Source organism: Camelina sativa, chromosome 6 (genome assembly GCF_030686135.1).
Source record: "Camelina sativa cultivar CO46 ecotype springtype chromosome 6, ASM3068613v1".
Lineage (NCBI taxonomy): Eukaryota > Viridiplantae > Streptophyta > Magnoliopsida > Brassicales > Brassicaceae > Camelina > Camelina sativa.
Window position 1 is genome coordinate 28,100,296 of NC_141885.1, and position 27,709 is coordinate 28,128,004.

At 31.5% G+C, this 27,709-nt stretch overlaps 3 protein-coding genes and 1 long non-coding RNA gene across 6 annotated transcripts; 3 read left to right on the top strand and 1 right to left on the bottom strand.

The window, feature by feature from the left end:
• Positions 1 to 6,669: 6,669 nt before the first annotated feature.
• On the top strand, positions 6,670 to 7,540 carry LOC104793646 (uncharacterized). Of its 2 annotated transcripts, none has more exons than XR_769388.3 (2): positions 6,670 to 7,047; positions 7,184 to 7,540. It is a non-coding gene; the product is annotated as an uncharacterized LOC104793646 (long non-coding RNA). The 2 variants fall into 2 exon arrangements; XR_002032533.2 differs by having other exon boundaries at positions 7,334 to 7,540.
• A 3,565-nt stretch (positions 7,541 to 11,105) lies between these two features.
• Positions 11,106 to 11,917, top strand: LOC104793647 (auxin-responsive protein SAUR32). The gene has a single exon (XM_010520044.3). It carries the CDS (start codon positions 11,358 to 11,360, stop codon positions 11,712 to 11,714), a length of 357 nt encoding a protein of 118 aa, XP_010518346.1. The 5' UTR covers positions 11,106 to 11,357; the 3' UTR covers positions 11,715 to 11,917.
• A 1,140-nt stretch (positions 11,918 to 13,057) lies between these two features.
• LOC104793648 (CDPK-related kinase 3) lies at positions 13,058 to 17,830 on the bottom strand. Of its 2 annotated transcripts, none has more exons than XM_087455305.1 (11): positions 16,770 to 17,830; positions 15,786 to 15,916; positions 15,589 to 15,630; positions 15,376 to 15,484; positions 15,211 to 15,289; positions 14,894 to 15,121; positions 14,634 to 14,743; positions 13,986 to 14,093; positions 13,827 to 13,889; positions 13,590 to 13,757; positions 13,058 to 13,499 (listed from the first exon to the last, which is right to left on the bottom strand). In XM_087455305.1, exons 1-11 carry the CDS (start codon positions 17,310 to 17,312, stop codon positions 13,362 to 13,364), a joined length of 1,719 nt encoding a protein of 572 aa, XP_087311431.1. In that variant the 5' UTR covers positions 17,313 to 17,830; the 3' UTR covers positions 13,058 to 13,361. The 2 variants fall into 2 exon arrangements, with proteins under 2 accessions (XP_087311431.1, XP_010518347.1); XM_010520045.3 differs by having other exon boundaries at positions 14,825 to 15,121.
• A 5,913-nt stretch (positions 17,831 to 23,743) lies between these two features.
• On the top strand, positions 23,744 to 26,754 carry LOC104793649 (rho GTPase-activating protein 3). Its single transcript, XM_010520047.3, has 5 exons — positions 23,744 to 24,517; positions 25,308 to 25,428; positions 25,562 to 25,681; positions 25,771 to 26,001; positions 26,086 to 26,754. Exons 1-5 carry the CDS (start codon positions 24,081 to 24,083, stop codon positions 26,548 to 26,550), a joined length of 1,374 nt encoding a protein of 457 aa, XP_010518349.2. The 5' UTR covers positions 23,744 to 24,080; the 3' UTR covers positions 26,551 to 26,754.
• Positions 26,755 to 27,709: the final 955 nt, after the last annotated feature.

Genomic DNA, 27,709 nt, shown 5'->3' on the forward strand with positions numbered 1-27,709 from the left:
CTTGTCAGCAGAGTTGAACCAGATCATCTAGATTTTATTTTCTTCATGATAGCGATAACAATTTAACAATATTAGTATTAATGTGAACAACAACTTTAATTCTTGCTTTTCTGATTAGTTTAAGGTTAACGTTCACCTTGCTTGTCGGAAATTTCTTTTGACTAATTAATACAAGCAAAAAAAGATAAAATTGGGCCATCTAGATACGACATTTTCAAACCCTAGTCTTTTAATTTATAGTTAAATCTGATCTTTAGAAAAAAAATACAAATTAACAAAAAATAATTATCAACTAAAATTAAAAGTAAGAAAAAAGATAGTGAGCTACACCAAGTATAGCTTAATACATGACTACACTACCAACTTTAAAAAGCTTAATACATGACCACACGTACTAACTTTAAAAATGTATAGCTAACTACACAAAATAAATGTATTTTATGGCCACATGTACTAACTATATGATGGCATTTGCTCAACATCACGATCATTTTTATTTTAGTACATTGTTTGTCAGAATCCGACGTTGACTAGATATGTCTGGTGTTGACCAGCAAAACTTTTTTTTTTTAGTATTAGAAACAAAAGTATTAAAATTGTTTTGTTGAATCATTTATGGTTAAAAAAAACATATCTATATCCAATATAAAGATATATTATATATGTTTAATGCATTAATCTTATAATAGTTAGTTTTTAAAAAAAAAGTTCAAAACTTAAATAAAATTGAAAATAAATCATTAACAGTTTTTAAGATATTGAAACTTAAACTAAAACCAGAAAATTTATGTTATAATAAATAAAATATGGACAGTATTTACTTAACATTGCAATTCTTTGGTAAATCAACATATATCTTTCTGAATACTAATCACTTTATAATATTATAACATTTTAATTTGTTTGATGTATATTACACAGTTTTATATTGTTTGTTTGCTGTATTTGTACCATTATTTTGTGAAATATTTTAAAATAATTATAATATTGTAATTGTGAGAAAATAAAATTTATTAATTTTATCAACCACATAAATTTAGTTTTACTAATCCACCGATGTGGAACACTAAAACACACATTGTTTTCTTCATAAATTGAGTAATATATCTTTATTTTTAAAAATTCAAATCACAACATATACAGCACAAATTATAAGGTTAGTTTCAAATTTGTACTTCTCAATTAATATAGTAGGATATGTGGTAAAATAAAAGTTTTAATATCTGAAAAATTTATTAATGATTTTTAGTTTATTTAAAGTTAAGTTTTACAATTGAAAAAAACTATTATAAGATTGATTGCATTAACAAATGTAAAATATATCTTTATAATTAATATAGATATTTTGTTAATTAATAAAAGCCAGAAATTATTCTATAAAACAATTTTATTTTTTTGTTTCCAATACTATAATAAAATTTTGAAAATTTAAAATTTGTTGGTCAATAACGGTCAAAGCCAGTCAAAAATGGTCAACATCGGATTCTGACAAAGAGCATACCAGAATAAAATGATCGTGATGTTGAGCACATATCATTATATAGATGGTATATATGACCATGTAATACATTTACTTAATGTAGTTGATAATACATTTTTTAAATTGGGATGTGTGAACATATACTAGCTATACTTACTATAGCTGAACATTTTTTTCCTATATTAAGAGTTTAATTCTAAAGTCGTATTTGAACTCGTATAAATAAAATCAGAAGTGACAATCAAAAATATCGAAAACAGCCATGGAAAACTAGCCAAGTGGTTGTAATCAGAGATGAGAGATCAATGCTTTGGGACATCAAAGAGATGACTTGGCAGTTGATCTGTGGTAGTGCCTGAATATTTCTGCCTAGCAGTAGTACACACGTGTCGTGGTTAACTTAAATATCGCCATTTTCTGATAAGAGCCGTAAGAGAAGACAAATTCTTCATTTTTGATTTTTTTAAGTTTCGTTCTGTTGTCTTAATTTTATACTACTAATTAAACGGTGCCTTGGCTTGTTTGTATTTGCAAGCTCCTCGACTTGCCGCGTGTGATATATTAAGCTTTTTGATATATTTACGATCTAATAATATCCATTTAACTTTCAAAATAAAATAAAAAAATCCGTAATTTGTGATTCTTCATATAGATTATTACCGTTACTACAGTAAGAATATAGTATTTTAAACGTCTCTAAACAAATATTTTATTTGGGGGAATCTATAATCAAGACATGATACATTAATCTGGTATTTGTCTGTAGTCCATGAGAATCGAACATATAGTACTTTGGTTGGTAAGGGAAAGTAAAACCTAGTTAACATAAGTTTATCGTTTGTAATTCTGTTTTTCTTAAAGTTATATTTGACCGTATGTTACGTTGTTGCTTCTAATTACAAATTTTCCACTTCTCCTAAAATTTGTTTTTTTTTTTTATATAAATATAGTAGATCGAATGAAAATGTAAGCTAAATATATATATATATATATATATATGATGGTTTGGACTTCGGAGGATATATGATGCCAACGAGGTGCCAATGAGAAACAGACATTTCGCACAGTCTTAAGAAAAGCTTATCTTTCCTGATAATAACTTTATAGAATTAATACATGAAAATGAAATATCTAATTACTTTTGGTCAAATCCATCATTCGTTTTAATAATGTTATTATCAAAAAGGATATAATAATCCTAAATTCATTGTCACATACGACTCAAGTGGCCAACAATCTTACCCTACTTCTTTAACTACTACTACTACTCGTTAAAGCGATGTTGGAAAATAAAGCGGCTCGACTTTTCTTACCGAGTAATTAATTACAAAAACAAACCCATCTTTAGATCAAGATATTTTACTTAATACACCGAAACAAACTCCGATGTTCACGTTTCTTTAATCTTAAAATAAGCACGTTAGAGACATCGATCAACATAACTTTTTCATATTATGTGAAAGATTATGAACCAGAGAGTTTATAGCAAGGGAAGAAATTTTGAGGAGTCGAAGAACAAAAAGAGAAACAAAATTAGGAAGAAAACAAAATGAAAGAAGCGAAAAAAATTGATAAAGATAACGAGTGATTGGGACATGAACTTTATCCGTATTATAATTTTCTTATAGTTTCTTCCGTTTCCCTTTCTACGTGTAAAAATGTCTACAGTGTGTTGAAGTACAAGTACGTTCATTGTACAGGAAAGATATACTCCATTGCTTATGTTGTCATAATAATTATCTAAAAGATCGATTATAATTAGCTATAGATATTGCTAATTGTATTAGTCATATAAACTGATAATAACAAATCAAGAGAAAAACCAAATATTAGGTGTGAGATGTTTTTCAGTGCCTGACCTTGTCGGACCAAAGACCGTAGTCATGTTACTCTGTTCATTTTGCTTTAGGTTTCGATCTATTTTAACCACCAAAACCAGTTTTGATTTTAAAATTTATAATATTTCTCCCATCTTATAAAACTCTCAATGTTTTTACTTCGACACCTTAACACATAACACATTTCAATGTACATATATGTGTACATTTCAATGTTCCTCGCTCATTTTTTTTGTGGGTCAAGTTTAAAAGATAACACATAACACATTTCAATGTACATAGATAAGGATATTTTCATCTTTTAAACTTGACCCACAAAAAAAAAATGAGCGAGAAGAACACAAAAGGATAAAACAAAGCATTGAATCTTCTTATTCTAAAGGCCCATAATAGATGTTTCAGGCCCATTATCCCTTGTCAGGTTAACAAAATGGAAGGAAATTCAATTGGACTACATGGCCTACCCCATGGATATATCTATCCTACACCGAAGACAGAGAATACGAACAAAGAGGGCATTAAATGCTCTTGTCCTCCTCTCTCTTTCACTCATTTCAATGCTAGTGTACCCTCGGGCAAAAATTCTAATTGCTTTATTATCTTCTTTTTGAACAATTAAGTTTGGTGTTTAGTGCTTAATACATTTACATACATAAGAAAAGAAACGGTCGTTTTTTTTTGCCCAAAAGAAAAAAAGAAACAGTCGTTTTTTCAATACAATTTAAATAAAAGTTCGTCTAGTGCGTGCTTGGTCAACAAATATGGTTAAAGAATTGACATAAATACATTTACTTTTTTCTGACAGATTATATGATTAAGATTTAAGAGTATGCAAATTGAATCTATGTAGATCTTATACAGTTTTTATATATGCATTCGTAAATAAAAGAAAAGGATTTGTGTTCCAAAATCAACATGTACTAACTACTAAGCCATTAAATGAAAATTCAAATTGATTTATTACATTGGACTATTAATTCCCGTTTTAACAGTAGAAAATTCTGAAAAATTACAAACTTTAAGAGGTTTTCATTAATTCAAACTCACGAGTATAATGAATAGAGTGGACTAGAAAAGGTGTTTTCTTTTCTCTTGGTTGACCAGTCTTCAGTCTAGGAGTAGTATCTTTTATAATTATGTGGAGAAATAAACATTTGGTCCTTTGAGGATACAAACAAGGGACGTAACAACAGAATAAAATTATGAATTAATATTACCGATCAAACTTGAAAATACAAATAAACACGTATATTAATTAGATTTGAAGGCATTTTCTGTTTCTTAAAGGAATATGTAAGAATGGACAACGTGGGTTCGGATATGTAGGGATTTGACATTTACGTCGTCTCTCTCTCTCACTCGGACACAACACAAAACACAACTCTCGAAGACAGTAAAAAAAAAACGTTGAAATCTGGAGCCAGAATCGTCTTCTCCATTTGTCATTCTCATCCACAGTTTCTATTACTTATTTCTTATATCTACGTGGAAAATTCATTTTCGATTTCTTGGACACTAGCAAACCTAAACGAAAATGTTGCAGCACTTTCCCTAACTTTATCTTAAAAGCGAGTCATTGAAAAGTGGACTCCTTTTTCTTCCCCGTTTTCAGAGTACAAATTTCAGTTACATGCACGTATATTATTTTCTGATTACAGAAAAAAAGAAGATATGAGCTTAATTATTGCGTAAGAGAGAACAATTATAACTGCCAGTTTCATTAAAGTGACACGTTTGCGTGAAAACAATGCACATGCACAGACAGATTAAAAATCTCTCACAAAATCTCGAAAAATAAGAGTAGTACTAGATTGATTACACATAATATAATTGCTTTTCTTTTTTTTCCTCCTTGACCAAAACGTTTGCCGTTATATATCTTGCTAACTTCATCTCCGTTACATTTTTTTGTCACAGTTTTTTTTGGACAAAATTTAAAAGTTACGAAACGTCTTACTCCTATAACTTTTTAAAAGTGAACAGAGGATCCTTTATATTATACTCCAAATTCCTGCATGAGGCGTTTTTAATATACTACTAGATAGTTTGAAATGAAACGGCCGATTTTAATAAAGGCGATGAAGGAAAAAAAAAAGAATACTAATATTGGGCAGAAAAAAGGTGAGAGACAATAAATGAAGAATGCTAATATTGGGCAGATCAATAACTCAACCACTCCTCTGACTAACTTTTATTGTCACTCACTCCTCTTCCTTCTCAGACTTACGTTTTATTTCCGGAGTAGTAAATATAATAATTCACAATTTTGTGAGTAGTAGTCTTTGCACTTTTCCTACTTGTCCATTTCTCTTTCACGGCGCGCTCGATTCCTCAAGTTCCTTTTCATTAAAGGACCCCAGAGAACTCAAAGAACAATTTGTGTGGGTAACAGCTAGTCGTATAATATAATTGTGGAAGATCAATTAGAGATAGTGTTGACTTTTAAAAATTTGCAAGAGATATTAAATAGAATTCGGATACTGTAATTAATATGATGGTTGAAGTAAGAAAAAATATAATAGAAAGCTTATATTTAGTTAAACATTTGTATTCCATAATATCTAAAAAGATTTAATATTTTTAATGAAAAATTAATATTCATCTAACATCTTTTAAAAACAAATTAAATTCTTAATTTAAATCAATGATTGATCATAATCGACTTTTTATTCACTTGTGATTCCGCATTAATCGGAGATATAGATTCAGTACATATTGTCGTTATGTAGGGTTAGTTCCGCCAACATAATTTAAAACTGTAATAACGAATTTAGGCATATATTTATGTAGTGTTTGTTACGCCGACACTGTTTTAAACTACAATAACGAACTTAGACTGATATCTAAACATGCATAAAGTGTATTTTGGTTCTGAATCATTTAAAACAAAAAAAAGTAATATGATCTAGAAAAATTAACATATAAGTAAGATCTATATTCATATTGAACATAAACATAACTTATTTGTTACCGTTGAATCGACCCCGAATATAGTGAAATAAATCATCGAAATATAAACTTCAATTCAACCATTTAATTTTGTAACTATAATATTACATAAGTACATAAAACCGTTGGAAATAGGCTCAATATAGAATTGGTAGAAGGGATGGGAACTTAGATTTTATTTTTGCTTTAACAAGTAATAATAAATGGAAATCCAATGACGTGTCTCAAAAAGTAAATTCGTTTTTTTACTGCAAGATCTTGAAACTTGAAAAGCCACACATATGTTAGAGAGAGAGAGAGAGTGGGACCAGAAACACCTATGTTTCTTGTCTTGTATAGCTTTGTTTGGGCTCTCCACTACTCACTTTCTTTATAAATACCTCATTTTCTCTCATTCGCTCCCATCATCACCACTCACTTATCTCTTCCTCTCGATCTCTCTCTCTGCCTCTCCCTTGATCTTAGCCGGGTCTCGTGGGAGACAAACAGAGAGAGTGAGAGATATATAAAAGATAATCACAAACCCTAGCTATAGATTGAGATTCTTCTCTAATCACGATTCAAAGAAGGGGCTTTCTCTTTTGAGGGGGATGTTGTCTGGCTCGAGGACTCTAGCTCGCTCTATTCATGTTTTGGGTCTTTTTCGATCTAATATTTGAACCTCCAGATTTTCAGATCTGATTTAGGGTTTTAGCGTCGTCGGACCAGGCTTCATTCCCTCCAATTGTTGTTCTTCATGTTTCTCAATTTTAGGGTTTCAGATCCCAGTGATTGTTAAAGGTTTTTTTTTACCTTCCTTTCTCGGATTTACTTACATGCGTTATATGTTGTTTGCATGAATAAATAGTTTTTTTTTTTTTTTTTAAATGGGTCTTTGGGGACTGTTGAAAAAAAAAAAGTTTTCCGGTTTTTGCAGATTGGTGTAATGATGAAAGAATATGACTTTCTTTCTTCTCTTGGAATCTGAAAAGTTTCATCATTACAACCTTTTTCTACATTTGTTTTACATTTTTCCATATACCCTGCTATGATTTTGCTATGATTGTTTCTTTTCTTTTTTTGTCAGGAAATTTAAGTTATGAGGTTGGATCTTCATGGTCATGAATGGTGATGGAAAAGAGAGTTTTTACGCCATATATGTAAGGAAATATTCTGCAGTTGCTTTTGCATGGGAAGATTAAGAGCTTGAATTTTATCCTCTTTCTCCTTCTAAGTTGCTCTCACTGTAAAATGTATTTTATTTATATGAATCAGTCTCGGATTTTACTTAGTATATACGGAGCTATATAGTACTATGATATATCGTTATCACTTAATTGCTAATACATGATTTCTATCGTATGTTATATGACATGCTCGTAGAGTACTGGAGAGTTCCTTTAACTATGCATCTTTATTAGAAAAAATCACTTGTGTGATGAAAAACTTTTCAGACGATAGAGCTGTTCTTCAAATCTTATCCTCTTGATTAATATACGGTTAACCAACTTCCACATATTTGTAAATCAGACGAAGCCTACCATGTACAACGGAGAGATAGTCAAATAACTTCCACATATCCTCTTGTTTAAATGTTTTTTTTTTTTTTTTTGGTAGGATGTTTAAATGTTTAATTTAAGATGTATTTGTTTAAATGTTGAACTTCCGACTGTTTTAAAGTGTAAAACATGTAATGTGTGTGTAATATTGCATAATCTAATTTGTCTCCTCAGTCCTTGCTATAATTTGTTCCCGTATCTTCTTCCTTCATCTTTCGATATTTTCTATTGACATAATATAAAAATAATAAAGTATATAGACCATGTGTATTTTATTGGGCCTCGACAGGCCATCATATTGACTTATCTAACAGCGATTAATTAATAGAGGCCCTAGACAGGCCATCACATTGACTTATCTAACAAGTAACAACAATTAATTAACCGTGGCCCATTATTGTTTTTTTTTTCCTAATTATTTTGATGAAAGTTTAATACATTGAAAGAGACCCACTTGACGACCCATTCGTAGTGTCTCTCATGCATGGAATAGTTTACCAAAAGAAAAAAAAATTAGGTGACAAATATCATGAACATGTATGATTAAGAAACAATTTTTTTTATATAAAATTAAATCATGAATTGAAAAATAAAATGTATATGTAAAACTCATAGAGGAAATTATATTTTTCCGCAGCCTGCTCTGCATGCACATAAATCGGGGAAAAAATTATAAAGTAACGATAAAATAAGTATAATCCAAGGTCGAGAGACCCACACCCGTCCCACAAAGTTGACATTTCTTGAATATCGTTGTCTCCATTTTGACACAAAGTGACTGTAGTTAGTGTGCTCTGCTTTATCTTATCTCTATATATACATAAAAATGATCAACTCTCATTTTCTTCTTTTCTCCTATCATAATTTAGAAAAAGGATCTAAGATATTTATTTTTATTTAATTTTATCTTCTGGTTCTAGATACTGATAGAGTGACATGTGCCGGCCTCTTTTTCTATATCTTTTAATGATTTATGTATTTTTCTTTTCAATATACATAACATAATAAGTATTCGCTACCATCATGTCACTATACCACCAACTTGGACGGCCTCGTTTTTTATTCAACTCGTCAAGAAATTGATAACCATTTACTTTTTTAAAGATACGTTTACTCTATCTGTACGAATTCATAGCTGTGGTACCATTGAGCATATAAAATATTAGGATAGAATATTCTTTCTTTCCCCAAATTGTGTGTTTTTATGTGCTCAAAAATTTAGTCGTTTTCATTAGTTACTGCCTTAATTATAGATTTGTCAACAAGAAATAAAAGGCTCCACGAAGGTGCCAAATGCCAATATCTATCTTGAAAAAAGATTAAGTGAGAAGTATTGATTTAGGATTTAGAAAGAATTTTAATGACAGTATGTTTTCGCTGATTGTTAGAATCATAGAAAATTGAAAGTTAAAATGAAGGATTCTAAAAGATTGTTTAGGAAGTTTTTTTAAATCTTGATGATTTGTTTTTTCTAATCTTGTAAAATCTTTCTATTTGATGAAAGATTTTTCATGACTTTTGTTATGAAGGAAATAATATAAAATCTTAAACCAATAACATAAAATTTGAATTCATTAACAATCCAAGATTCTTTTATTTTACTTGAATAACATATAACTTTTAATGACTTTATAAAACTCTTAATCCAATAACACTAGATTTATCAAGATTTTAGATAATTTTTTACAAATCCACAACCAATAACACCAAATTTTTAAAAAGTTTTTAAAAGTCTTGATTGAATAACAACATATTTTACCTAACTTTTAAAGTCATTAAAATTCTTTCTAAATCCTAAACCAATACTTCCCCTAAATTCAAAATCCATCCAGAAAGTAACTCCGGAATCAAGCCGGCCGGTTTGTGCTTAAACCGTTGATCCAATCGACCGTTAGATTTTGCTTAACCGAATCGTGTTGATGATGTTAAGTGCTATTTTGAATATTGAATGATTTTAAATTGTAAAGATAGTTTACACCTAAACCAAAACCAAAACAAAGAAAACAAAAAGTTTTTTTTATACGTGGACATGTCTTAGACCGGCTGCGTCTTGTTCATCGAATTGTCCCCGACTTTGGATCATGACTTATCTATATATCTATAATTCTGTATATATTTTGCAAGTTTAAGATATCGATTTGCATAGTGTGTGTACAAGATATATTGCATAATATAGAAATATATAGAAGCAATATTTTTGATTTTTTTAAATGGGTATATGATACATCATCACGTCTCCAATCTCCATCATGTGACGACATTGATTCTGTTTCTTTATAACTAACAATACCTAAGCCTCTCCAATACTAAATATAAAATTTCAGACTACACGTATTTTCCATTTAACAAAACGAAATATGTCGATTGATCAACACTGTGCCAATTATTAGCAATGTAATTTTTCTTTGCCATTTCCATATTTCGGCTCCTAAATTTAGTTGTGAGTTTCAAATAATTTCTTTCTACTATCATATCGAACATTTTTGTTGGTATGATAAATAGTTAAAGTAAATCCAGCCAGATTCTGTAACTGAAAATTTCTTGAATACGTACAGTATATGAGAATTAGTCAGTTTCAAATTTCCTTTTCATACTTTGATCACGCTTTTAGCGTTCTTAATTGATGATATATTTTTCGCCATTACATGCATTGTGCTTCTGGTTTTAGGTAAAACAGTAAATTGTCGCCTAATTTGACTAATTTACTCGGTTTAGTACTTAATTAAAATTCCTACCCTTTTCTTGAGTCACCAACCCAATATTAACTACTGGTCGCCATTACTCATTAGTCATTACTAGTTGCTGACCACATTAACTTTCTTAAAACTATTTGTGGACGCATAATCAACAACGGAGTCCATACATTTCTTGCGGTTTCTTAAAAATCTTTTACAGCAGTATATTTAGAATAATGTTAATATTTTTTTTTTAAATATGGGTAAAAAATGTAAAACAAATGACTTTATGAAAGAAAGTACTATTAATTTATAAAATTTGACGTCCTTTTTTTAAGTCTCACACTTCACATTCTTAAGTACTGTATAATGTTTTGTTGTATACATACATTTGTAATATAAAAAGTGTCACTCGATAGAGTTTCTTTGATATATTATAGTTAATTATCGTTGATTTTTTCTTACTTATTGCTATTTTTGTTCGTCACATCATAATTATTGCTAATTGGTTACAATTTTATAGAACAAATGACAACCAAATAGGATTTGTTTTAATACCACCATTGTTTTTATATATGAGAAGCTGAATAAGAAAATAGGAGCGTCTCGTATCTTTTCGATGGACTTTTTTTTTTTTTAACACTAGTGTATCCTTCTCTTTATAAAAACAAACACCCTCTTGTGTTTCTTTCATTCATCTACTCTCCACAAAAAAAAAAAAATGAACAATTTGATTAGCTCTCTCGAAATCACATCTCTCACACTTGAAGACCCATGGCCTGCTTTCTAACCTAATTTTCCTCGAGAAAAAAAGAGAGCTTATCTTTTTTTCTTGGTTTCTTCAATTTTTTTTCTTAAACAAACGTTTTCAAAAATCATGGGTACCGGAGAAAAAACCCTGAAGAGCTTCCAGTTACATCGCAAACAAACAGTCAAAGTCAAAGATGTTCCAAAAGGGTGTTTAGCGATCAAAGTGGGATCTCAAGGAGAAGAGCAACAGAGATTTATTGTTCCTGTTTTGTATTTTAACCATCCATTGTTCATGCAGCTGCTGAAAGAAGCAGAAGACGAGTATGGATTTGATCAAAAGGGCACCATCACAATTCCTTGCCACGTGGAGGAGTTTCGTTACGTTCAAGCTTTGATTGATGGAGAGAGATCGGTTTATAATGGTAACAACCATCATGGTGGCCGTGACCAGTATCATCATCTTGTTGGATGTTTCCGAGCCTGATGAATGATGATGATAAATTGATGAGTGGTGATTTGTATGTGTTCAAATTTTAATATTTTTATGTTTAATCTTGTGGAGTTGTGGAGCCAAAACAGGCCTAACCCGTAGAGGAAGTGAATCTTTTTAGTTTTATCGATTTGTCGAATCTTTGTTTTTCTGTAGTTTTATGGAGTTCAAGATAAAAGAATGTTATTGTTTCTGAATTTATTTTATTTTATTGCTTTATCCCATTTTTGATAGATTGTAGATAAGCATGACGACGATGATCACAAAGACACGAAGAAGATGACACATTTTGGAAATTTGCATTTGTTAGACACGTATTTTACTGAAAACACAAAATTCCATTTTTTTTTAAAAAAATCTGTAAGGAAATACTCTAAAATATCACAAAATTTTAGGCTCACGAATCGTTTATATATGAAAGTCTTCATAAACATAAATTTTGTGGCATTATGAGATTTTTATTGCCAATGTTGGAAACTAATAAAGCATAAACATTGTATTCGTTTTTTGAAACAATGTTGTGATATTAGAAAATCTTCTTTTATTTTAGATATTTAGATATAGACAAAAAAAAAGGAAAAGAAAGGAGAGATTCTCTCAAATTATTTTGATGTTTATAAGTATTTCCTTTTACCTTCCATTGTAAGTTTGTAACGGCTGGTCCTGTGAAGCATTAAATTTCATATGACTATAAAATCAAAAGAGAATCTACACCTTCCAATGTTAACAGAGTCATTTACTCTCTCATGCGTTAATTTCAAAGATCCTATTTCACCAATCACAAAACCTAACAAAAAGAATGCGACCAAGAAGATTATATACTACTATTATTCTACCAAAATTATGCGCAGTAGTACTACTTCACTTCTAATATATATATCTTCTATAGAATTAAAAATTAGATTTAATAAGTGAAGTTTGCACAAAATATCTTTACTTGTGAAACACAAATAGACTATAGTTTCGTAAAGAAGAAGAAATCAAATTATTTATAGAAGAAGATAAAGTGGGTATATGTAGATTCCCTGTTTTCCGTAGACTAATGGGTACGATCGAACCCACTCATCTCACTATCATGATTTGTGTAATAAATGGTTATGATTCGATTGTCGGCACCAATTGAGAAAAAAGCAAAGGCTTGGGGGGTTAAATTATCACTAATTGTTGTTTTGTAACTTTTCGTTTCATTTTTAAATTTTGGTGATTAGGACAGCGTAGCTTTATTGTCGTCTTTTGCTTTTGAACCCTTCGAAATAGTCGCATTTTGTCATATAATGTAATGGGGTCCTCCTAATGGAGATGATGAAGTCATTAGCTTAAAGAAATACATGAGAAAATGTAAAAAGCAATTAACATAATATATTTTCCAAATGAATATTGCATGAAACCATATATGTTCATATAATAATATACTTGCGAAAAAAAAAAATCACTTAAATCCATCTACCTTATGCACATTTTTTTTGTCTCCTTTTCATCTTGGTCTTTTCTGTACCTTAAAATTTTGAAATTCTATGATATGATAAAAAAAAAAAAAAAAAAAAAACGGACGAAAATACCCCTCAGAAGTCTAGTTTAACTCTGTTCTGATGAAGACAAAAATATTAAAAAACCTAAAAAAAAAATAGAGAAGAAGGGGGACTAGCGAGGTCTTGCGTGAGCAGCACGAAGAGTAACTCCGTGCAAGAACTTAGTGAACCCAACGTAACTCAGCTTCCCGTCACTGCTTCTTACCCATTCTCTCAAGTGTCCATACGCAGACGCACCCACATTCAACTCCTGTTTCGATAAACCCATCAGATTAAATTTTCGAAACCAAAACAGATTCTCTCGATGGATGAGGGAACTACAATTATATAACAAACATACCCTTGCTAGTTCTTCGATTGTGATCACTCGGTTTCCTTCGGTTTCAAAATGCTGGAAACCCGCGGTTGCAATCTCTTCCCAAGCTTCAACAGCTTCTAGTTGATGGATGCTAATTGCTGCTGCACAAAACTCTTCAAAATACATCTTCCTATACGCTAGAGATTCCATCTGCCAAACAGATGATCATTAGAAACCAAACCATTGTTTCATCTTTTGTAAACTATGCTCTTTTCTCACCGTTTGCAGAATTTCAGGAACCCTTGACTCTCTCATTGCGTCTGTTGCGTTTTGCATAAGCGCCTGCGAGGATTTGAGCTTATTAAAAGCTTTTTTAGTTAAGAAAATTAAGTTACCAGATGTCACCAAAAGGCTCCTTCATTCATGTTAAGCACTTACCATCTTGAAGTTTTCGAGGGAGACGCTTCCATCTTTGTTTGGTCCCAAGAGCATGAACTGTGCTCTTAGATAGACAAGCTCGTTCTCGGTCAATGCTTTCGCTAGTGCCTGCATTCAATTATTTAACTTACAACTGCTTCAATATACTAAAATGAACTCTTTACACCTTTAGTAATGTCAGTGTTCAAGAAAGCGCTAGGCGGTATCTGGGCGGTGACCCAACGCCTAGCGCCTAGAACGCTTAGTCGGAGTCTAAACGATTTTTATGCGGTTTAGGCGTTTACAACATAAAACATTATATATAATTATATTAAAATATATGTTATAAAAATAAAAAATTATAAATTATAAACAACGGTAAGAAAAATCTATTTATTTAAGTTATATTAACAACATATAAATGTTTATAATTACATATATAGATATAAAACATAATAATTTAATTATATGTAATTTAAAAATCAAAAATAAATATTAAAATAAAATGTATGTAATTTTAAACGGGTTAGGCGGTCATCTAGGCGTCTGCTGAGCGCCTAGCGCCTAGACGGCGCCTAGGCGGCCACCTAGACCGCTTTCTTGAACACTGAGTAATGTATTTAATCTTTGGGAACTTTCTGCCAAAAGAAAAGAGAAGAGAGGCGACACCTTTAAAGCAGCACGTCTAAGAGGTGTTGCATGCAAGTAGGCTTTGACCAACTTATAGATCAGAATATCTAAAGGAATCACACGACTATCATCCCGTAACCATGGATGAGCTGAAAATAAGACATCAAAAAAGTTCTGTAAGAATCAAAAAATACATATAAATTGTAATATGTGTAAGAAAAAAAACTCACTCAATGCTTGTACTGCAGACATTCGTTTCCTATAGTCTTTGTTGAGAAGTCGTTTCACAAATTCTTTACCTTCTGATGAACAAGAAGACCAAGGTATGTCATCATAGTTTGGTTCAGTTCTTAGCACTGTGCGAAAGATTCCAGATTCTGTCCGCGCCCAGAACGGGCGGCTTCCACATAAGAGTATATATGTAATAACTCCAATACTCCATATATCAGCCTCAAGACTATATGATCTGTGTAGAACTTCTGGGGCAACATAATAAGCACTTCCAACAATATCATTTAGCCTTTCATCTGTATAGAGAAGGAGTTAAACAAAATTTCACGATTAGGCAGTGAAAAGGAAATTATAGTGAGAATGCCTCAAGTATAACACTTCTTACCAGGTCTGATGAAGTCTGAGAGACCAAAATCAATAAGCTTCAAGTCTGAGTCTTCAGAGCTAGATGTAAATAGAAAATTCTGTTGAACAAGGTAATAAGAGTGTTTAGTAATCATGTGTACAGCTACTGGAGGTACAGAGAGGGAAAGTTTAAGAAAAAGCAGACCTCTGGCTTCAAGTCCCTATGAACAACTCCTTGGAGATGACAAAATGAAACAACAGTTAGAATTTGTACGATAATAGCCTTTGCGTCTTCCTCTGGGTATTTCCCACCCCTAAAAACAAGAGAATGCAATGTTTGAGCATAGTATGACAAAATTTCTCAGCATTAAAATTTGGAGACATAGCCAGAGAAAAACCTAAGATTGATCAGACATACCTTGCTAAAATTCTGTCCAAAAGTTCTCCACCCTCACACAACCTGGTCAAGCAGAACCAAACATCGAATAAGTAATTGGTTACAAGGTGTATCCGGTTACAAAGATATATTCCAAGAAATGCATTTCAGAAACTTGTAGCAATGTTACAGCTAAAACATTGAAGAAGAGATAACATATAATTAGGAAAGAGACATACTCCATAACAATGTATACATTGTTGGCGTCCTCACATGCATCATAGTATCTGATTAGATTTTTGTGCCCAGATAATGATTTCAGTAACTTCACCTCCCTGCGAACATCTTCAATTGCAATTGCTGTCGTCATCTGCCAAACAAAGAAAGATAATTCATTCAACAAATCATTTTTTTTTGCTTGTCTGATCAATGAGAAAGATAGCACAAGTGTCACCAAAATGTGTCAGAGACGAGCCACATTACAAAGATAAGCAAACAAGTGAAGAGACAAATTCACGAGCATTTGAAATTGATGCCCATACTTTAAAACATTATGTCTTAATGCAGACAAAAGGAATGTCAGGTTATGTTCTCCCCCACCACGCAGCCATACAGAGACTTCTCTATCTATGTTTTCTAAATCATCTTTTTTTTCTAAAGATGGAACAGACAACAAATATCACATGGAAAGACCATAACATTCATCCAAATCAACAGCTAAGTAATCAAAACGTAACATAACTGCGACGAAAACAAGCTTCACTACTAGAATAAATAAACGCTTTTAAAGAAGGCAAGCTCAGAAAACATAAGTACATGTAACTCACACTTCAGATTATTTTGATGGTCATCTTTGTCCTAATGCAGACAAATCAACAAAAGCTCACATTTTGGTCTACTCAACTCTCACTGCCAGACAAAAAGAAATTTCCTATCCAAAGAGACAACACTGTTTGTTTCTCTCAAGAGAATCTGGTGGAAGAAAAAGACAATTCACTGCCCCCACAGCCATTATCCAAAACCCAAGAATCTTACTTTCAATAACGAAACAATGTAAGAAGCATTACTCATTGCAGGTTTCAAAACCCTCCAATAGATTCTTGTCGCATCATCAGCAATAAACAAAAATCACACTAAAGGCTAAAGCACTCTACTCAATAATACTCATAACACCAATGCCGTAATCCCAAAATCTTTTAAAAGGATGGGGAGAAATTATAAACCTTAGCCTTGGAGATAATCTTGACAGCAATAGGATGATCCTTAATGTCACCCTTCTTGCCACGACCAGAACAAGTATGACCAAAGTGCCCTCGACCCACTTCTTTCCCCAATTCGTACTTAGCCCCAAAATTCTTGCCATAACCAAAGCTCTTGTCAAGAGACTGCTCAGGCTCAGTGCCTCTCTCCTCAGGGATCGGACCTTCCTTAGGCTTCACTCCAAGCCTTTTGATCAAGGAAGCCTTAATGTGTTTAGCCGGAGAAGGCGGAGGGAAAGGCCGTCGGAAAAACCTCCTCGGAGTGGAGGTTCTCGCCGGAGAAGGAGAAACACCGGAAGGAAGAGGACTGGCTGATCCGTGAGGGAAAGGACTAGGCCAAGGACTCGGATTCGAAGACCTAGCAGGAGTGTTCTTAGCTCGTCCGTAATTAGCCGGAGTAAAAGGCTGAATCTGATTCCCATCACCGGAGACTACATAAGTAGTCGTATTAGCTTCTTCTTCACCATTCTGCTTACCCTGATTAACCTTCCCGTAACATTGCCCCATCTCCCACACAAACACAAAATAAAAATCAAAACTTTCAGAAACAAAATTGATGCAACATAGAGCGAGTAACGGATCGGATCAAAAGGAAGAGAGATCTAAATTGGAAGAAAACGATAAACGTAAGAATGAGAAGAAGAAGAAGCAGAAGCAGAGACGACAAAACAAAGGTAAGAAGAAGAAGAAGAAGAAGAAGAAGAAGTGTTAAAAGAGACAAAAGAGAAACCAAAGTGACAGAGAGAGAGAACGGAACAGAACAGAACAGAACGGAACGGTGGTGTTTTTTTGCGTAGTAGAAGAACGACTAAGAACCGTCGGATTAAAATCTGAGATGTTGAAAATGGAAGGTGGAGATCTCGATGTTGTGTACCATTTAACTCGTTCTAGTATTCAACAACAACCTTCCGCTACTCCAGTATTATTATTTACTTCATTTTTTTATCCCTATTTTGATTAATTAATCATTTTGTTTTGTCTTTATGTTTTTTTTTAATTTTTTTTTGTCAATTGGTTTATGTAATGACTAGTGAGAGGTTGGGAGGAGTTTATTGTATAATACAACTTGTGTTCCATAAATTTTTGTTTTTAAAAAATTATATATATATATAAGACAAATTATAATATTGGCACGTAATTTCATAACCATTTTAAGTTTTAACACTTAATTTATCATATCTGTTTGATTTAGAAAGATAATAATACTAACGATTTTATAATTGTGCATATAAATATTATCTACACAAATATCTACTTAAGAAAATATAATGATATAAATTACTTTTTAAGTAAAATAATCTATAAAATTATATCCGAAAAAAAGAACTGTATGGACAAGATATTGAGATTGGCTTCTTACTGATTTTTTTTTTTTTTTTTTTTTTTGTATTTTGGCAATTATACAAATGTTTTAGAAAGTATACATTGGAATATATAGATACGTAAAACCATTAAATTTAGTTATTTTGACTATGTTATTAGGGGTAAAAGCATCTAAGAAATCAGTTTTACATATCAATATGAGTTTTTTTTGGGTTCAACGTACCAATATGAGTTGGATAAACAAATTTTTTATTTGTCCTTATGTCTTTTTCTTTTCTTATTATATGATAGTAGTACAAGTTCTTTTGACGCTTCCCTTTTTTCCTTTAAATGTTTTGTCTTTTGTCACTTTCTGAGTATTTTTTTTGCCGTTTCCTTATTTAAATTTATAATATATTTGAATAAAGTTAATATGAGTTCAAAAAAAGAAAAAAAAAATAAAAGAAGGGTGGATTTGTTACCACATGTGGCTTATTATTATTGGATGTAACTACGACGAGGTTTTTACACGTACGATTCTCACGACATCTTATAATGCGACCTGGTCGTCGGAGTACATTATCCTACGTGGCAAGATCACGACCGTAGAGTAGAGTGCTTTTAAATGTAATTTATCTGCGATTAAACACACGGCGTGATTACAGCTTTTTCTCGAAATTGGAATTCTTTTGTACATCCTTCTAAATTATTATTTTTTTTTCAAATTAATTATCAACGCTTTTTCAGGAAAAGTGTTCATTTTTCGACATTAAAAAGTTATGCTGTTAGCAAAAAATAATAATAATAATAATGTGTCTTATCCTTCAAGATAGTACAGTATCAATTAAAATAGTTCTATCTACAACCTTTCCTTCTTCGTCTTTGTGGAAAGATAATTTGCATTGAAATTAATATTATGTAGAAATTATATCTAAATCTTACAGTATTAATTATCTGTGATTGTGTTTTTACTTCGTTTTAAAAAAGAGGTTATCGTATCATATCCTTCATCTCTACTATTTCTGCTTGATTTTGTGGTTCCTAGCTAAAATTAGTGTGCCACTAAATCCAATCATAAAATTAAATTATACTATTGGTAATTAATTGGTAAAGCGACGTCTATAACGAGACTTAACACAAACATTACTATCAAGTAGGTAAGAGGCAGATTATCTTTGAATTTATTTTGACAGATAAAGCTCGAAATAAATTAGTATAACCAAAATTAAAACCATTAAACGTTTTAGAATTAACCATTTGTTTGTATCCGCAGATATTAGGAAATATACAGATTAATTTTACATCAGTAATTGTCCAAACGCCGAACCATAGTTGAATTTTATAATATGTCAAATTTTCTAACATGTACAATTACAAAGAAATAAAATAAATGTAAATGGGGAATTGAATTAAATAATAAGTCGGAATAAACCATCCAATTAGGCCGCACTAAAATATTGAACCGACTTAAAGTTAGTCCAACAACATCGCACTTGTTTTAATTTTAATTCACATATATTATGATTTTTTTTTGTATTTTAAATAAAAGTCAAGACTAACATTAGAGGTCGACAAATATGAAGAACGGTAGAGAAGAAAGTAACATCTATACTATTTTCTGTAGAATTTTTGCTAAAAAAAAAAAATGGGGTACTAATAATTTACCTTCATGTGATATCATAGCGTATGTTTTAAGAACTCTACGTTTGGATTTATGTCCAATGGTCAACGGTTATTCGTTTTAGTATATTAATATATTTCTTGTCAGTAGTTTAAATAGTGACATGTGGTCTTAAAAAATATATATTTAAATCCGCCAATCAAACATACTCTTTAGTTGAGTAAAATGACACAATATTCCCTTTCAATTTTTTTTTTATTAATTCGTAGATTAAAAATTTTTGTTTTAGAAAAAAAAAATTGTCGTTAACGTTGAAATTAAAATCATCAGGACATGAGGTCAAACATGTACGAACCTTAGATAATTTAGCCACACATATATAAATGTTGAAGCGTTCAATTGATCTATAATATCTGTGCCAGAGCCTAGATAACTAGCCCAATACGTTTAAGCCCAGTGTGTCGTTTCGTTTACAAATGTAAATCTTATTCTGTGTACAAAGGCCGAAATGGGTCCAATGTCAACCCGTTTCTAGGCCTAATTCTCAGTGAACCAACTTCCAGAAATATCATATCTACAATTTAAGTTTGAACTTTTCGATAAACACGATTGATATTCATAAACACAACAATTTGAGACCACAATTTCCACTAAGAAAATATTACTATAATACGCACAATTTTTGTATGAATTTCCTAGTCAGGTACGGGTAGGATCTGATTAGATTTTGGGTTTTTTTTTTTTTTTTTTTTTTCTGAATTTATAATAATTGAATTAGAAATATTGAAAGCATGAGTATTATAATTGGTCAGTTGTAGCTTAAGGATTAAATCAAACGAAACACTGAAAAGGCCACTTGTCTTCTCTAGACAGTAGACACTATAGTTGGTGTGGTTTCGGTTAAAGTCGTTGCCACAACACCTAAAATCTAGTGACGAAACAATTTAAGAACCAAAGAGTAACTTTGAAGCTAACATTATTAAACAATCATACGAATATGTGTCAATATCACTTTCTATATATAAATTACATATTTATTAAAATCCGTTTTCTATACATACATTGCGTATGATTGTTGTTTATAATCCGTTATCTATACATACATTGCGTACGTGTATGTTGTTACATTGTTGTTTATAAAAATAAAAATATTTTTATTTAAAATATTTTATACTTTTGCTTATGCGAGAAGCATGCAGTGCAGTCGAAACATTTGGACCGGCGTTTTTTGGAGTTGTTGGATTGTTGGAATCATGTGATAATTTCAGCATACACATATACACTTTACCTATATTTTATTATGTTTTTTCTTACTTATTTTTTGGTTAAAGCTAAAATCTTTCTTTTCATTTTGGATCATTCAATATTCACACTAGCTATAAGAAAGTCACTGATTTGGGTTATTGAAAAAATAGATAATATTGTATCCAAAAAGTACTATTATAAAAACAGGCGATTACGACAAAGTTTTGTCGAATATGTTTTTCGATCTTATATACAAAAAATTCACTGATCTGGCCATAATTTAATTAATGTTTGTTATATTAGCGCTTGTTTACTATCTAAGCTTTTGTTTCTTATATTGGCATCCTAACTTAAAAATGGAATGATTACAACAAACAAAATATAAATGATAGTATTTTATTAGTTACATTTTGGCTTTTATCATTAAAATGACTAAACCCATCAGCATACATGTTTTATTTGTCGCTAAGTATCAAAGCCATCTTTGCTCATAGATTCCGCGCATGCATTTTTTATAACTCCACTAACCATCTCAATATTTTATTTCCCTGTTATAGTGCTATAATTTGATCTCTTTGACCAATAACCTTAGATATACCTTAGCTTCCTAAATATACACATATCGATCACAATTATTTGTACAAATATTCTTATAACTTATATTAAAACGACTGTACATGAAATAACACAGATGGTTAGCGAGTATTGTAGATATTTGGATATATATCACTGCATTCTGTTTTTCAATAGTAGATGTTTTGGAAAAGAAAAAATATCAAAAATACAAATGTATTTATTTGAATGCAAATTTTGTATAACATTATATGTTATAGTGAGTATTAATGTGGATCTCATCTTACTGCAATAATTTCTGACACAATATATATATATATATATATATATATATATATATATTGCAATGTTGAGATGCGGTTGTTTAATGACATTTAACATTTTAGATATTGCTTTTAAAAGTTAAAAAGTTTTTTAAGTGGCAAACATTTGTCCGCCTCGACGGGAATAATTAAAACATTTTTTAAATAATCACAAAAACAAAAACTGCACTGTTGCTTTTCCTAAAGAAACTTTATGCTAAATTTAAAATTTTATATTGTAAATGTGACAATTAACAAGGTAACACACGCTGAGAAGTGAAAAACCAGTAGAGGTATTAAATCCGGTTAAGACCATATTTAGCCATAAGCAACTTATTCCAATTGCTTAAAATTAAATATTTAATATTTTATTAATAAAAGATGAGTTAACCAATAAAAAAGAAAGAAAAAAAGAACAACGTTGCTCGGTCAGTTTTTAAAGATCTTAAAGAAGAAACGTTTTTTTAGTTTCTCTTTCTTCAGATACATTTTTAATATTTTTTAATTTTTTAATCAAGAGCAACTCTTTACAAAACACCACCTAAAGATGCCGTAAGGAAATAAATTTTGATTTTTAGTTGTAATATGTACTGATGTAGTAGTAAGACTAATTAAAGAGAAGATAGCATCAAAACTATATAGAGTAGGAAGATTAGGGTAATAAACTACTAATTCCTTCCTTATACGTAGGAGCCATCACGTGAAGCGTCAGATTGTTTGTTATAATGTCTTCATCGTACGGCAAACGCGATGAATTGAAACAGAAGACATCACGTGAACCACTGCTCATTTAATGCGAATTGTTAACTATATGCTCTCGAATTTTATTTTATTTTCTAACCAAAAGAATACTAATACTGTGTATCTTCTACGGCGCAATTAATTAAGCTCTAAACTATATAATTGTAGCCTCTTGATAATAAATGAGCAGCTGGATTGGACTTTGGAGAAGAAAGCAATCATTCATAACCTATACTATATAAATTAAAATCGAAAACGATGACTAGTTTATCATTTAAAATGAGAAACAAGAATTGTTGTATTAGGATTTAGTAGTCTAATTATGAAAAGAAAAATATTATACCAATAATGATGATATCGAATAAACACAGCACGATCGTTTCACAATAATCTACAACTAAGCAAATAAATAACGCGTTTGTTTTTATTAATCTTGAACTATATATAGAAGCACGACTTGAGCTACCTCTATATGAGTATTATTATAAAATATGTTGTAGAATGTATGAAAACACAAAGCTTATTTTTTAATTTTTTTCCATCACACAGTATAATTTAACTTAGCGGATCATGAAAAGTTAGAATCAATACGATACCAAATGTTTTGTAGTGTATTTGACATGATAAAAGAACCAAAGAACCAATGCACATGTAACCATGTGATAACGTATTCCGAAAACAAAAAATAGCCAAGACACTACAGCGAAGTCTTCTTTTGTGATGTCGAGTTACATATCGTCGCCCCCACTTAACAACGACGTCGTATAGGTTTAATCATTAATGATGCTTTAATTCATAATCAATCGAACAAAAAAAAAAAAAACTTGTATACCATATACTATATAACTATATACGTTCTAATTGGGAAAAAAAAAAAAAAAACGAGAGGGAAGAATCCTAATTCTAACATGACTCGCAGAGGCGCTCGAGCGTTAGAAAACAAATTACTTATGACCGACCCCTTAAAAATGTCAATGTCAATATAAAACAAAAATCAAAGAAAGCTCCAAAAAATAACACTGACTCGTATGTCCCCCATTCTTACTTGTCAGTTGTCACCCATCTCATCTAATCATCTCCTAGGCAGCGTCACGAGCCGACTACTAAACTAGTACTATAGTATACCCTAATCTTATCATGAGAAATTTCTATTTATCTTTAAACTATTTTTTAATTTATTTTCACCGCAGTAATTTTACTTCATACAAGTTGAGTATCATTTTCATTTACGTCTCCGTCACTCTTTCTCCCTATCCACTAAACACAGATCCCAAAAAAGAAAACATAGTGAGAAAAATAAAATAGAAAGAATCGTCCCTTTGTTTCCACGCAATTATATCTGTAAAATTTTTCCTTCTTTCTCACCAAACAAACTCTTATATCTCTCTATCTCTTTTTCTTTCTCTCACATTCAAAGCTTCTTCTTCTTCTTCTTAACTCTACAATTAACATTACATTCTCTCATATTTCTCCCTTACAAGAAAACAAAGGATGACAAACTTCTCCCGGTCCAAATCCACAGGAACTATCGGGTTTAAACCGAGCCGACCCGGTCCAGACATATACGAGAACATCCACAAGAACTATGAAGACGAGTACGAAGAAGAAGAACATAGCACTACGAGCACAGACTACTACGACGTTTCGACGCCGTTGAGCTCACACGCGTCAAGATCCGGGAACGGATCCGCGGGGTCGGGTCAGCTAACTATCGTAGACCTCCTTGCGGCGGTTCTAAGGAAGTCGCTGGTGATGTCGTGCACCATGGAGAGAAGGGACGATGACTTGGCGGCAGCGTCGTCTATGGATATAGGTTGGCCGACGGAGGTTAAGCACATTAGTCACGTGACTTTTGACCGGTTTAATGGTTTTCTCGGTCTTCCTTCTGAACTTGAACCGGAGGTTCCTCCTCGAGCTCCTAGCGCCAGGTCTATTATTAAATAATCAATTAATTACTATTACCAAGACGTATAAGTATAGTTTAAATATTAATTGTGAGGTTATGAATGAGGGGTACAGTATTATTGCATGTTTTTTTTTGCTCTTGAATAAATTAGTAAGATAGGAGGAATTAAATAAATATATTTCATAGCTGGAAATCTGTATGGCATGTTACTGTGTTGGATAGAATCATTAAGATGGTTGCTTGTTTGGATTTAAATGCATGATTACGACACTCTCGTTTCCTCACAGAAGAAGATTCTCTTTTTGTTTTTCTATATAAAAGATCTATATATTCAAGACCCATTTTATTCTAGCCCACACAAACAATATGAAAACAATTAAGTTTCTAACCTTTTGGTTAAAAAAACAGTATGAAACTATTTAGACATAAAGATTGGTCTTTAAACAACTTATGGCCTGAAGGAGTGGTGTTTGAGTGACTCATGGGGCTCTAAACTTGATTAGAATAATTTGGGCTCTACCACGATTACACAACAACTTTGATATTAAGAATTTTTGTTTATAAAATCGACTTTTCCGTGGATGATGGACTTGTGAAGTAAAAGACTGATTAATTCTGATTAAGACTTGTGAGGTCGTTTTACTAAGTTGGTTACTATATCACGATCGGTTTTTAATTTCTAATTAATGATTGAGCTTATGTGTTTCTCTTGATTCATTTATATAAGAGTAAAATATGGGTTTTTACATAATCAAACTTATTGGTTTAAACCAGACTAGTTTGTCTTTATAAGTATTTTTTTTTTTTGCCAGTGTAAGTGTATTTGGAGTATCGGCGAAGTCAATGCAATGCTCATACGACGACAGAGGAAACAGTGTCCCAACAATCCTCCTCAGGATGCAAAAACGTCTATACACTGAAGGAGGTCTTAGAGTAAAGTCTCCACCCTTTTCTGTTTTGTGAAACTTTTGGATTATTCTGGAATTAGAAGAGTTCATGCTAAAATGTGTTTTTTAGATTTTTTGGATTGTTTTTTTTTATAAGTGTGATTGTTTGTTACCTTAAGGCAGAAGGAATATTCCGAATAAATCCAGACAACGGCAAAGAAGAGCATGTCCGGAGGCAGCTAAACCGCGGTGTGATACCACGTGGAATTGACGTTCATTGCTTGGCGGGTTTAATAAAGGTGTGTTAAGAAACTATATTTACTTAGTTTATATGACATTTTAAGTTCAAAGAAGTTGATAAAAAACTTCGGTTTTTGGATTGAATCAGGCTTGGTTTAGAGAGTTACCTACAGGAGTGCTTGATGTGTTGACACCAGAGCAAGTAATGAGGTGTAACACAGAGGATGATTGTAGCCGGCTTGTGACTCTACTTCCTCCGGTTGAATCTGCGCTTCTCGACTGGGCCATCGGTCTAATGGCTGATGTCGTGGAGCATGAACAGTTCAACAAAATGAATGCTCGCAATGTAGCCATGGTCTTTGCCCCAAACATGACTCAAGTCAGTAATATTTCTTTTAACGAAGGCTTTGTTATACTTTGCTTATAGCTTTTGATTCTCATGAACATGTTAATGATATTGTAGATGGCAGATCCTTTAACTGCACTGATCCATGCGGTGCAAGTGATGAACTTTCTAAAGACTTTAATCTTAATGAACCTCAAAGAGAGGGAAAACGCAGACGCCAAAGCAAGGTGGCTAGAGAAACAAACATCTGATCCATCAGAAGAATGGGAATCACAACACTCTGAGATATTAAGCCCTGAGAAACCCAACAATAATAACCCTAAGTTCTTGAGAGTGGCTACTCTCTGTAGGTTAGAGGCTGACAATGAAGAAGAGTTTTGGAACGTGAAGAAGAGAAACGATAACGAAGCTGTTTTAGATGCTTCGTCGGGTAATAAAAACATCGGACCAGTACAGAGGCTGAGTAAGCATCCATTGTTTCAGTTAAGCAAATCCACCAAGAAAACTTTTGCAAGTAATCGAGATGAAGGAAAAAAAGGACGAGATGCTTGGGGTTCACGTCTCTCTTCTTTGCCTTGGTAAAATTTTCTTACCTCACTTTTATTGTTTTATGTGTTTTTTGAGAGTGTAAAAAAATATTGTGAAATATGATTATAGGTGTTAGTTGTTTGAAATAGGGATAAATTTATACCCAATCAATCCAGAAGTGGAAACAAATGTAACCGAGTTCTATTATATTAGAGAAAACTCATATACTCTAATAGAGTACATGATTATTAGCTAAAATTATGCTTGTTTTAGGCTTTGTGAACCTTGGGTAATGATTATTGGAGCTTGTTTTGCATAATTTGGTGAAATGTTTTGAGTTTTAGTGATTTAGGGTTTTTAATTTGAGAAAGTGACGAAAATTGAAAAAACTTGTTAGAATTTGGGGTTTTTTAATTTCTTGGGCTTGCTTTAATGTTGCCTTAGAGTTATGATTGATAATTAGTTTGATTCCCATTGAAATTTTATAATTTTTCCACCAAATTCATGATTTTAAAAGAGAAACAACAAAAAAAAAATTAGATTTTATAAAAGAAACAACAAAATAAAATTTCAATTTTATAAAAGAAATAAAACTCAGATTTTATAATTGAATAACAACAAAAATAAAATTCAGTTTTTATAAAAGAAGATAATAAAAATAAAATTCAGATTTTATAAGTGAAAAATAACAGAAATAAAAATGGGGTGTCCATAGTCATGACCAATTAGAAATAGTTTTAACGGACATGTACATTTTTTGAACCATTGTCTATTTGAGACTATCCAATTTCCATCCATATAAAAAAATGTCCAACTGAACTCGCTTCATGGATGAATGATCCATAAATGGACTATTTGACAGCCCTATACCTCTGTATAGGAAATACAGAACCATTCTCTATTCCAACAACAACAGAGTCAAAACAGAGTAGTCCTCTCTGTTCCTATTAGCGAAATTTAAAGAGTCTTCTTCTCGTAAACAAATGTTAGAAAAATCATACTATCATATAAGGTTTATACTTTATATTATCAACTTGACCACTAGACTGGCTAGTATCAAAATTAAGTTCCTTTAAGCAGTGTCGGTTAATATCATGAGATTCTCGAAACAAATAACTAAAAGCAAATTAAGTTGAAAATTTAATCACAATGATTGTTGCATGAATTTTTTTTGTTTATGCTTTTGTTTTTTTTTTGTTGTTGCATGAATTAT

Coding starts and splice junctions, on each gene's coding strand:
- LOC104793647 (XM_010520044.3), top strand. CDS start 11,358: ATGGGTACCGGAGAAAAAACCCTGAAGAGCTTCCAGTTACATCGCAAA.
- LOC104793648 (XM_010520045.3), bottom strand. CDS start 17,312: ATGGGGCAATGTTACGGGAAGGTTAATCAGGGTAAGCAGAATGGTGAA. Junction 15,290..15,375: donor ATAGGGACTTGAAGCCAGAG/GTCTGCTTTTTC, acceptor CTTGTTCAACAG/AATTTTCTATTTACATCTAG. Junction 13,500..13,589: donor CAATCGAAGAACTAGCAAGG/GTATGTTTGTTA, acceptor TTATCGAAACAG/GAGTTGAATGTGGGTGCGTC.
- LOC104793649 (XM_010520047.3), top strand. CDS start 24,081: ATGACAAACTTCTCCCGGTCCAAATCCACAGGAACTATCGGGTTTAAA. Junction 25,429..25,561: donor ACACTGAAGGAGGTCTTAGA/GTAAAGTCTCCA, acceptor TGTTACCTTAAG/GCAGAAGGAATATTCCGAAT. Junction 25,682..25,770: donor GCTTGGCGGGTTTAATAAAG/GTGTGTTAAGAA, acceptor GGATTGAATCAG/GCTTGGTTTAGAGAGTTACC.